Source organism: Ursus arctos, unplaced genomic scaffold, assembly GCF_023065955.2.
Source record: "Ursus arctos isolate Adak ecotype North America unplaced genomic scaffold, UrsArc2.0 scaffold_32, whole genome shotgun sequence".
Taxonomy (NCBI): Eukaryota; Metazoa; Chordata; class Mammalia; order Carnivora; family Ursidae; genus Ursus; species Ursus arctos.
In genome coordinates this window covers 4,217,248-4,228,264 of record NW_026623008.1, presented here as the reverse complement: position 1 = coordinate 4,228,264, position 11,017 = coordinate 4,217,248, and the positions used below count along the sequence as shown (strand labels likewise).

General features: G+C 63.7%; 1 protein-coding gene across 3 annotated transcripts in view; it reads right to left on the bottom strand.

Annotated features, from left to right (window-relative positions):
- Positions 1-172: 172 nt before the first annotated feature.
- The window catches only part of ESPN (espin), a 30,676-nt gene continuing 19,831 nt past the window's right edge, over positions 173-11,017 (bottom strand). The window contains exons 8-15 of one of the 3 annotated variants that reach the window (XM_044391449.3): positions 10,023-10,184; positions 9,737-9,932; positions 8,383-8,409; positions 7,113-7,258; positions 6,766-7,029; positions 2,274-2,353; positions 2,164-2,175; positions 173-1,080 (exon numbers count right to left, since the gene is read on the bottom strand). In XM_044391449.3, coding sequence (XP_044247384.1) covers positions 933-1,080; positions 2,164-2,175; positions 2,274-2,353; positions 6,766-7,029; positions 7,113-7,258; positions 8,383-8,409; positions 9,737-9,932; positions 10,023-10,184 — 1,035 coding nt within the window. In that variant the 3' untranslated portion in view covers positions 173-932. Of the gene's footprint in view, positions 1,081-2,163; positions 2,176-2,273; positions 2,354-6,765; positions 7,030-7,112; positions 7,259-8,382; positions 8,410-9,736; positions 10,185-11,017 lie in introns of all 3 variants that reach the window. The other 2 variants (XM_044391450.3, XM_026519956.4) reach the window with 2 other exon arrangements.

Genomic DNA, 11,017 nt, shown 5'->3' with positions numbered 1-11,017 from the left:
GCTTGGTTTCCTGGGGGCGTCGAAAGGGGGCCGGAAGTCTTGTCACCCCAGGGTCGGGGACCCACGGCGGAGGCCAGGGTAGCACCTGGCTCCCAGGCTGCCCCTCCCGCTCGGCCGTGCCCCAGTTACCCCGAAAGGGAGAGGAAGTCGTGGCGACGGCGCGAGAGTGTGAACGTCAGCCGCGGAGGCCGAGAGAGCTTTAATGGGGTGCGGGATGGCGGGGACGGGGAGGAAGCAGGTGGAGACACAAGTGCAGGGCCCCCCGCCCCCCACTCTCTCCACCGGCGCGGCGGAAGGGTCCGGGGAGCGTGGGGCCTGGGTGGGCAGACTTCACGGAGGTGGGGGGGCAAAGGATGGGCCCCCGGAGCGGCAGCTCCGTCCCGACGGGCAGGTTGCTGTTTTCACTGCTTCTGGTAAACAAATGACTGAGAGGAAGCCCTCGGCGGGGATGGGAAATGCGGCCCGGGCGGGCTGGGCGCAGATCTGGGTCAGGACGGGAGGAAAACCCCTTCCCCGAGCGCGGGGCCTGCCTCCGCCCAGGATGCGCCAGCCCCGCGGGTTCCGGGGTGCGGGGGAGGGGGCTGCAGCCGGTCGCGCGCCCCGCAGGGAAACAAAGTTGCCATCCACGGGGGCCGGGGGAGCTCTGGGCTACCTTCAACGAACATGCAAATATATGTAAATAGGCATGCAAATAAGCAGCATCTTTTTGCGTCAACAGCTTGCTTGGGCACTTTTTCTGGGCGACTGCGGCGGCGGGCGCGCTCCAGCGTCGCCCCGGGCTGGGGATGCGGGGGCCGGAGCGGGGTCAGGGAAGGGTTCCAGCGCGGGAGGGGAAGGCAGCTCGGCTCCCAGTCCTTCCACCCGGGCCGGGCAGGCCGGGGCGGAGGCTGGGGCCCGTCGAGCTCACGAGGCTGAGAGTAGGAGAGCGGCGTCTAGTACTTAGCGATGTCCCCCTTCTTCAGGATGATCTGTCGCTGCCAGGGCGCCAGCTTGGTCTCGTCGTAGCCCAGCGTCCGCAGCTTCTCCGACTGCTCTTTCTCACGCTGCATCTCCTCCTGCTTCTGTCGCTCCTCTTCTTTCCTAGGCATGGTGTAGGGGCGGAACCGCGGGCAAAAGTGAGGGTGGGCCAGGCACCGGGAGGGCTCACGGGTGGCAAGTAATGCGTTACGGAGGGCAGGGGCTGGGTTGCTGAGGACAGAGGGGTAATTATCGGTGGCCAGGGCAATGAGTTCCAGGACAGAAGGGCTAGGGCACTGGGGATGGGTCAGGAGGCACAAGAGCAGGGTTGGGGACAGAGGGGCTTGGTTGAGGGCAGACTGAAGTCACTGGGGCACACACAGAAGCTGGGTGAGAGAGGCTGTGGCTGAATTATTGCTGGCTGGGATATTACTGGAAACAGTGGTGCTGGGTCAGGGGTGTGGCACAGGGTGAGGAGGGGGTGAGTTCTGGGGTACTGGGGTTGGGCTGCTGGAGAGCAGAGGGGCCACGTTACTGAGAGGCAGTGGTGGGTGATCAGGGACAGTTACTATAAAATAGGGACTAGATCTGCACTGCTGACAAGGTAGCCACTAAGTACAAGTGGCCATTGAGCATGTGCAATGTCAGAAGGAGCTGCAGTGTGGGTGTACAATGCACATGGCATCTCAAAGTCTTTGTTTAAAAGAAATGTAAAAGATCTCAGTAACTTTTATACTGATTATGTATTGAAATAATATTTTGATATATTGGGTTAAATAAAATATACATGTTAAGTTCACCTATATCTTTTTATTTTTTCAAGGTGGCTACTAGAGAATTTAACATTACATAGTGGCTCACGTTATACTTCTGTCAGCACTCGGCTAGATTACTGGGGCAGAAACTATGTTTGAGGGACAGAGATCAAGGTTATTGACACTGAGGTTGGGTTAGCTGAAGGCCAGGTTAATGGGAGACGGGGCCTGGGTAATTGGGGACAAGGCTGTTAGGGCATAAGATGTAGACTTTGGGGCAGGGGCTCAGTTACTGGGAGACAGGAGCCTGGTGGCATCATTGGGAGCAGAGAGGTTGTGCTACAGACCAGAGTGACAAGGAGATGTGCTCAAGATGGGGCTGGACGAAGGGGCAAAAGCACAGTGCCCAGCATGGGGAGGGGTAGCAGGTCAGGCCCAGCCCCACACTCACCGCTTCTGCTCCCTAGAAGGAAAAAGAAACAGCATTATTTGGTGCCAACTTGCCAGGGACATGATCAAGATATCCTACCAGGCCTTGAAGCTTCCGGTTCCCCAGCTCACCTCTCCTCTTCTAGCTTCTTCCGCAGGAGGTCTCGCCTCCAGGCAGGCATGCTGGCCAGCCGGGCCTCCTCCTCTTCCTCCTGAAACACAAGCACAGAGCTTTAGGACCAGCGTGGGTGAGGAGGTAGGGAGTCAGAGGGGGTGCAGCCCAACCCTGGGGGACCTACACCAGTGAGGGACAATGGGATACAGAGGTCCTTCTACAGGGCAAATCGATGAAAGTGCCTGGCCACAGTCCCCTTAAAGGGAACCTCCCAGGCTCTGCCCCCTTGTAACTCAGGCCCCCTGTGCCCTAGAGGTGGCACCAAAGAGGTCAGAGCCAAGGTGTAGGAGAGGAGCCGAGAATGAGCTTCCCCACTGGGGCAGGCTGACAGATGGCCCCAGGCCCCAGACCCAGACTCTCCGGGCAGACCCTACTTGCCCCCCCCCCCCCCGCGATCCAGCCATCTCAGAGAGGCTCAAGCTGGCCTCCACTGTGAAGAACCTTCTGGCCCATGTGTGTCCTGTTCCCAAGTGGAGTAGACACTACGTCTACGCCTGTGTGGCTGCACTGACTTGGCAGGAGTGGGGGTGGGCATCCAACACAGGCGGCTTACGGCAAAGAGTTTTATTACTTGGATGTTTACAGAAGAGAACACATCACACGGAACACTACACACGTGGCTTCCTTGACCTCAAAGAAGTAGCTGTGAAGTCCAGTGAAAAACCAAAGAGAGGAGAGCCACACTGCCCCAACGGGGACCCATGGTCCCTCAAAGCAGCTGCTGCTTCTGCCTGGCTCCAACATGGAGCAGGCAAGATTGTAGGGCCAGAGGGGAACACCTGGTTTGCCCTGTGCCCTGCCCTGCCCATTCTGGCCACTGCCCCACATCTGGCCATGATGGGGCTTCAAAGGCTGCAGCAGCCTGGTCCTCCTGGGTACTCTGAGTTCTCCGAGGCCACTCTGCTGGCTTCTGGGTTCTTCCTGCAGGCTTCTGGCCTGCAGAGGGCATCAGACAGGCATCTAGGCCCCGGTTAACATGCTTGAGGTGAAATTCCAAATTCTGCTCAGATGTCAAAGAGCTCTGCCTCCTTCTCCTTCCAGAAGGAGAAGCTGCGGTCAATGTAGCGACAGATGTCCTCGTTGCTGAACTCGCCCATCTCAGACACCAACTCCAGGGGATCTTCAGCAGGGGCTTCCGCGGAACTAGGAGGGTCCCATGTCGGGGGAGGCGCCGCCGGCGGAGGTGGGGTGGGGGGCTGCGGTGCAGGAGCTGGCGCCTCGGGCTGCCCCTCTGGGCAGTCCACCGTCTGAGCCGAAGCGACCTTTCTTGCCGGCTCCCTCTCCTCCTCCTCATCTCTTTTCTCCTCCTCTTGCTCCTTCTCGGCCTCTTCTTCCCGGGATGGCTCGGCCTCCGGGCTGTCTCCAAAGAACTGGCGCCTGAGGTCCTCAAAGCCGTCGCTCCAGCTGCGCCGGCCGGCCTCCACCTCTTCGAGCACCACGCGATGGAAGAGGCGGATGAGCTCCCACGGGTGGCTGCCCAGCCGGTCGAACATCTCGTAGCACAGCAGGTGGCGGAACTTGCGCTCCTCACGGCTCAGGCCCATCTCGAGCAGCTGGAAGTAGCCGAGCATGAAGAGGTCGAGCGTGAGGCTGTCGTAGCGCCGGGGCGCGCCACCGTCGAAGGGCGGCAGGAAGTGCTCTGGCCAGTACAGGCCGTGCGCCAGGCCCGAGCCGCACGGCGGGCGTGCGGGCACCTGCCGCAGCAGGCTCCGCCAGTGGCCCAGCAGCTTGCCCACCACCTGCCGCTGCCTCAGCAGGCGCAACAGCCGCCCGTCGGGGCCGTCGCCGGCCGGCGGCTGGGGTGCGTCGGCGGCTTCAAGGACCGGGCCCGCGCCGGCGGCCACCACGCGGGGCAGCAGTCTGCGTAGGCGCGCCTGGGCTTGGCGCCCGGGGCCGCGGAACGTCCACTTGCGCCAGTGTTCCAGGAAGAGGTAGACGATGCGCTCCTTGCGCATATCTATGTAGTCCTGGACACAGCGCAGCTCGGTGGAGAGCGGCGGCCGCCGCGCCAGCTGCTCGGGCTCCGGCAGCGCCGCCTGGTGGCCGGGAGCATCAGGCGGGCCCGGGGAGCCCGGGGAGTCCCCGGCGGCCCGCAAGCCGTTGGCGGCGGGGGCGCTGGACTCCCCGGTGCCGGCCGCCACGTAGTCCTCCTCGAGGATGGGCTCTCGGCCGGAGGCGCCCGCGGGAAGCGAGAACTTGCGGCATGAGTCGTGCGCGGGCGCCGAGCCCTGGGCGCGCAGCTCGTAGACGGCGCGGAGGTGCTGCACCGAGACGCCGCACTCGAGGATCTCGCGCGCCACGGCCTCGCGGCACCAGCTCAGCGAGTGCGAGCGGCCCAGGCAGAGCGGGCCCGGCCTCCAAGGCGCGTCGGGCAGCGGTGCCAGCGGCTGGCCCGTGTCGGCGGCCAGCAGCTCGGCCAGGTGCGCGGGCCGGCCGCCCAGCGCAGCCAGTAGCGTGGCCATGCTCTTGAGCAGCGTGGAGATCTTGCTGCACCAGGCAGGCAGGCTGGCGGCGCGGCCGTGCATGCGGCGCGGATCGACGGTGAAGCGCGGCGCCGAAAGGGCGGCCGAGATCGGCAGCAGCTGCTCCAGCTCCAGCTCCAGCTGCTCCAGGCGCGCCTCCAGCTTCTGCGCCTTGTGCAACACCTGCAGGTTCTCGATTTGCTGCTCGATGCGGAGAATGTCGGCTTCGGTCATGAGCTCGCCGAAGGGCCCGAGGATGGCGTTGTGCGCGCTGGAGTACCTCCAGCCCTCGCGGGGGTAGCAGCACGAGCTGGCGGCCATCAGCTAAGGCGGGGAAGACAAGAGAGGGGAGGGAGGCGCGTCTCCCTCTGGCCCGGTTCCCGCAGAGGCCGCCGGGGGGCGCCATTTGCATGTCCCGGGTGGTGTAATGGCTCCGCGGGGCTGTGTTGGCGGGGATGGGCCAAGCCCGGCCGGCAGGTGATTGCACTGGGGCGAGGCTTCGGCCCAGGCCGCTACTCCGGGCGCTGGGCAGTGTCCTCTTTGGTCGCTGGCGGGGTCGTTGGGCGCTGTTGCAGAGGCAGGGCGGGCAGACGGAGTCTCCACACCTGGCTAGGTTGCTCATTACACCACCGAAGGAACATGCAAAGGGCGTTGAAGCTGAGACGCAAGGCCGCTCTTTCCCACCCCGTCTCAGGTCTGCATGCCGGCGAGGCCTCGCCCAGACCCGTGACCCCTTCTCAGCGCCCCCTGCGGCCCAAGCCCTCCCTGTGCACGCCGCCAGTGTCTTACTGCGGAACCGGCCGCCAGGCTACCATTTCGCTCCTAGTCCCAGGACCAGGAATAATAATCTATTTATGGAGCTAGGCCAGGGATTTCCGACAGTTTCGTTCATTCCTCACTTGAGTGCTGGGCTTCTCCAGCCCAGGGGGTTGAGGGGGCTGTCCTCCCAGTTCATCTTGACCCACTACAGTCCGTTCCCCACAGACAAATAGGATGAGGCCACTTCCCCACAAAACCCCTCCCAGGCTCCCGACTGCTGCAGGAGAAAGTCCATTTTCTTCAAGGCCAGGTCTTGGGGATCAGAGCCCCACTGACCTCTCCAGCTCCACCCCTCTCCTAGTACAGTCTTGCAGCCTGCTTGCTCTGTGTCCCACTATTCCCAGTCCACCTCTTGCTCCTCTCCCAAGCCCACCTTGGACATCACTTCCTGCTTCCCTAGCGCCGCCCCCAGCCCAAATAGGATGGTGGGCTAAGGGCTGTCGCAGTCCTCTGCATGCCCCATCACAGTGCTCCTGTATTGTAACAGCCCAGTTGCTGGCCTCCCTGCTCACTCAGGTTCTCGCATTACCTTGTTTCATATTCTTGGGGGGCACTTATGGCTCTACTAAGGTGATATGTTTGTTGGTTGACCCCCTGACATCCCTCCTCCCCTCACAGCCACCTTGAAAAGGCCCTGATATGTTTATCGTGAATCCCTAGAGGCTACAACAGTACATGTCACATACACAGCACCCAGGAAACACATGTTGAGCGGGTCCGTGGCAAACCATCCAGCCAGCCAGTGATGATCAATCATCTGACAGATAAGAAAATATCTTAGGCGAGATGAGGCTCAGTATCCATGGCTGGAAAGTGGCAGTGCAGGGAAAGCGCCCAGGCCAGGCTGACTGCAACCAAAAGCCTGTTGGCTACTCCCAGTGTGCTTCCTGGACCAGTATGGTCAGCCTCACCCAGGAGCTTCCTAGAAGCACATTAGAGTTTGATGAACTTGGCCATCTGGCTGCCTGAGGGGGGGGTCAGGGGTCGAGACTGGGGACAGTCCCAGGTCATGGAGGTCGTCCAACCCAGTTCCCCCCCCCCCCCGAGGTAATGGGAGTCGCCGGAGGTGGAAGGGACGGGCAGGCTTGAGGGGAGGGGGGGAGATGTGATGTGGGGGATGGGCCGAGGGCCCAGGTGCAGACCCTCCGGGAAGCCCCACCCCGCCCACCTTCCGCCTCTGCTCCTCCTCCTCCTGCATCTTCAGCTGCAGTTTCCGCACCATAACCTGCCGCTTCCACTCGGGGATGGGCCGGCCCTGCTCGTCGTGCGTGGGGATGAGCGCCTCCACGTCCAGCTGCACGCCTGGCGCCGGGGTGGCGGGCGGCGCTGGCGCCACGCTGCCGTTGAGCAAAGGCTGGGGCCCCGCGGCCGGCGGGGTGGGGCTCCGGGCCCGTGAAGGCGCAGGCAACGCCTGAGGCAGCGGCGAGTCGGCCTGCCGGGAGAAGCGGCGACACTGAGGGCCTGGCGGGCAGGGGCGAGGGGAACCGGGGCGGGAGTGCCCGGCGGGCCGCCTACCTGGGAGATCGGTTGCCCGCTGCCTGAGAACACCGTGGTCAGCCCCTTGCTCTGCGGCGTCGGCTTCAGACTCTTGCCTGCCTTGATCTCAGCCAGTAGCTCGGCGTTGTCACCCGTCGGGGACATCATATTGAAAGACTTGGTGCCTGCGCGGAGGCAGGAGACAAGGTGCTGGCCGGGGGCGGGGCCTTTGTCCCCGACGCCCCCCATCTGCCCCTCAGCTGCCCCCTCCCCAAGTCAGGAGGGGCCAGGGCTCCAGATGGCCGCTCTCCAGGTCCCAGGTCCCCTGGGCGGCTCTCGCGGACCCCAGAGGGGGTTCCCCAATCGCAGCTCGCCAGGCCCCACCATCCTCCCGGCCCTACTCACGGGGCTTGGGGGCCCCGCCTGAAGGCCCTCGGGAGTACATGCTGGGTCTTGGGCCGGCCCAGGGGACTCCAGCGAATGTCTCCATCCAGGACACTGACTGACCAGCTCCAAGACACTACCTGGGGGCCAGCCACCCGACCTTTGTCCTGGGTTCCCTGGCTCGGCCCTGCCGGGGTGGAGTCTCCCTCCAGCCCTCTCTGCATCAGCAAAGCTCAGTGACCCTTGGACTGAGTCGCCTGGGGCCTCCATGGCTATATGGACTCAGAACCCTGGATGCCAGAACCCAGCCGGTCCCCTACCCACCCCCCATACCCACAGACAGACACACACGCAGACACACTGGTTGCAAGCCCGTAGCACACTTATGGCAAAGTGCTGCTCAGCTCTGGGGGACCTAGGAAAGCCGAGCCCTTACTAAGGATGTGGGGTGAAGGCACCCAGGAAGAAGGGCCAGGTGAAAAACATGCAAATTACCAGTGCACAGAGTTTGCATTTTCTGACAAGCCTAGCGGAGGTGACTGGGGTCTGGGAAGGGCTGTCTTTAGAGACTGAGGAGGGGTGAGGGCTGGGTGAGGGCAACAAAACAGGCCAACGGGGGACTTTTAGGTTCCCTGGGGGCTGGGGATCCCTGAGCGAGGAGCAGGAGGGATAAAAGGAAAAGGTGCCAGGGAGGCGCTGGCACCGGACCCATTTATTTAGGCAAAACTGACAGCCCCGGGCCGAATTCGTGGGTGTGTATGCGGGTGGAAGTAGGAAGGTGGCTGTAGTATGGAGGACCCCTGGCCTGCTGGCCCCTGGCCCTGCCCTTTATAAAGTCCAGGTCCTTCGGCCTTGATTTCCCTGAGCGTGCCTTGTTCCCTGCCCCGCACCTCAGCCAGGAGCCAGCACGCACGCAGCTACTCACTCTTCCTGTGCCTCAGGACTCTCACTTCTAGAGAGGAGAGAAGTGACAGCGAAGTTAGGAGGGGGAGGGGGCTGGGGTGAGGCTAGGACGGGGGGGGGGGGGGACAGCAAGAGAAGGGAGGGCAGGAAGAGGGGAGGGAGATGCACGGGGGGGGGGGCGTGGTGGTGAAGGAGAGAAGGAATTTTCCACCTCATCTGACCCTGGCTCAGGCTGCTCTGGGGCTCCACAAGGGTGGTCCTCCCAGTTCTGGCCCTTACTGGTCCCTGAGGATTGGGTAGAGCTGCCTCTGGCCCTGCCCCCCCTAACAAGGGCCTCAATCTTGGCATTGGGTTGGAATAGGGCACCCAGCCCAGGTTCTGCTGAGGAGGGGTGTCTGGAGAAGCCCGGAGTCTATTTTTCATCTGTTCCTAGCTTCAGCCTTGCTCCAGACGGAAAAAGCTGACCCCAGAGCTGGGGGCCATGCTGGAAGCTCTGGTGGTGGTGAGCATGCTACCATGGGCTCCAGTCTGCAGGGGCTGAGGCTCCACAGGTACTCTGGGGAGCCCAGGCTGGTCCTGCTCTGGACCCTATTATACTCTTGCACTCCTAGTTAGGGAGATGAAGCTTTGGTTGGTGTCACAAAACATGGTCCCTGCACTGAGTGGCTGGGCAACCCCCCTCCCCCCAGGCTTGGGTGGGAGTATCAGCACCCAGGCATGAGCTCCTGGGCCTTACAGGAGGCCTGGCATGCAAGTGTCTGACCCACATTACGGAAGAGAAGCTCAGGAATCCTGGTCACCAGTCTAGACCTTAAAAAAGATGTGTCCCTGGGGGGGGGGGGTCATCAGGAGGGAAACGGCAGGGCATCATGGGTCACTGGCCTTGTCCCCATAGCCAGGTCCTAGCTGGCCTGGGGCCTCTGGGGGTATCTGACTGGAAGAGTCCCTGACGCATCTGAGAAGAGCCCAGGCTGTAGCTAGCTTCAAAGAACAAGAGATAGAGGTGAGGAGCACAAGAGAGATGTAGGATAGACACGGGGCAGGAAGAAGCTTGGCCAGCAGCCCTGCCTCCTTGAAACTAGTTCTGCTTCTCAGAGCTTCCCATTAGCACCAGCTTCTTAGAAACACCAGCCACCAGAGCTGGGAGGCCTTCCCTGTTGGAATGGACCTGGGCCCAGAGAGGGAAGGGGACTTGACTGAGCTCACACTAAGGCAGAGCCTTCGCTTAGGGTCCTCTTTGGGCTAGGGGCTGCAGCAGGAACAAGTAAGAGAAGAGTGAGCGCAAGGGCAGTCGCAGCTGGGAAGGAAGCGATGTCTAGGTTTCCCTCCCCTTCAGGGCTAGCGCCGCCCCCCACCCGCAACCCGCCCCTACTCACTGCCAGTGGACGAGGAGGAGCGACGCTGCCCGCAGCCAGGGCCAGCGCCCTCGAAGGGCAGAGGCGGAGCAGGCGGCGGCGAGCTAAGGGCCTCCGGCAGGGGCGGCGGCGGCGGTGGTGGCGGCGGCAGCTCCCTAGACGCCTTGGGGTCCGCGGCGCAGCCGTTATGCACGTGGTTCCCGGCGAGCAGCGCCGCCTGCGGGGGAGCGGAGGGGCTAGCGAGTGAGAAGCGGGAGGCCAGGCCGGGTCCCGGGCGGCCGGCGGGTGCGGGCTGGCAGGCACGCACCTCCTCGCTGTGCGCCATGCCCGGGCCTGCGGCCAGCGGCTCCCTGGGACAGCGGCCCAGCTGCCGGTAGTAGTCCCCCGTGCTGGGCTGCTTGCTGAAGGCGCGGGGCTTGCGGCCGGAGTCCTGCCTCCTCAGCCCGTTGTGGCCGTCGCGGGAGCTCAGCTGCGGGAAGACAGCGGTGGAGGGGACTTCAGGCACTGGTCCCGGCCGCCTCCCACGCCCCGCCCCCCCAGCTCTTCACATTCCCGGGGCTCATGGCCAGCGGCCGTCGAAGGGTGCAGCCAACCGGGTTCCCAGACCCTCCTGTTCTCAGAGCGGTGATGGGGCGAGGGTCCTGGGAAGGGCAGGCTCGGTCGGTCCTACAGGGAGGGGTTTTGGGAACAGGCCAAGGGCCACAAGGGTCCCCACTCAGGCTAGAAGGGGCGGGACCAGGGACGGGTTGACCCAGCCCAGTCGCCAGGGGGAGCCGGAGAAGGGGCAGCTCTCGGTTTAGCTAGAGCTAAGGCCTCCGCCTCACCCCACTCCTGGCCACCCGACCATCCCGCGCGTCCCCACTGCTCTGCCGAACCCTCTTTTTCGGGGACGCCGGTGAGGGAGCCCCCCTGAGAGCCCTTGCCCTGTTAGGCTCCTGCTTGCGCAGGGCTCTCAGCCGCCCGACCCCGGGGCTGCTCCTACCTGCGCCTGTGCCGGTGGCCCCCGCTGTGCACCTGGCGGCGGGGGCGGCGTGGACCGACACCTGCGCTACCGGATCCCTCCTCTCAGGTTACGGCCCAGCCCTTGCCCGCCCGCGCCTAAGAGCGCCCATGAGCTCCGTCGACCTGACGTCACCCGGGGCCCGCCAATCCCGGGCTGACCCACTCTCAGCAATAGGGTACTCACGGGGTCTCCGACTGCATCGCCACAACCTGCCGCTGCGCCTACCCGCCCGGAGAGCCTGATGTGCCCCCTCCCCCCGCGCCTCTCTCCCTCCGCTAGGCGCTGGGCACCCCGGCCTC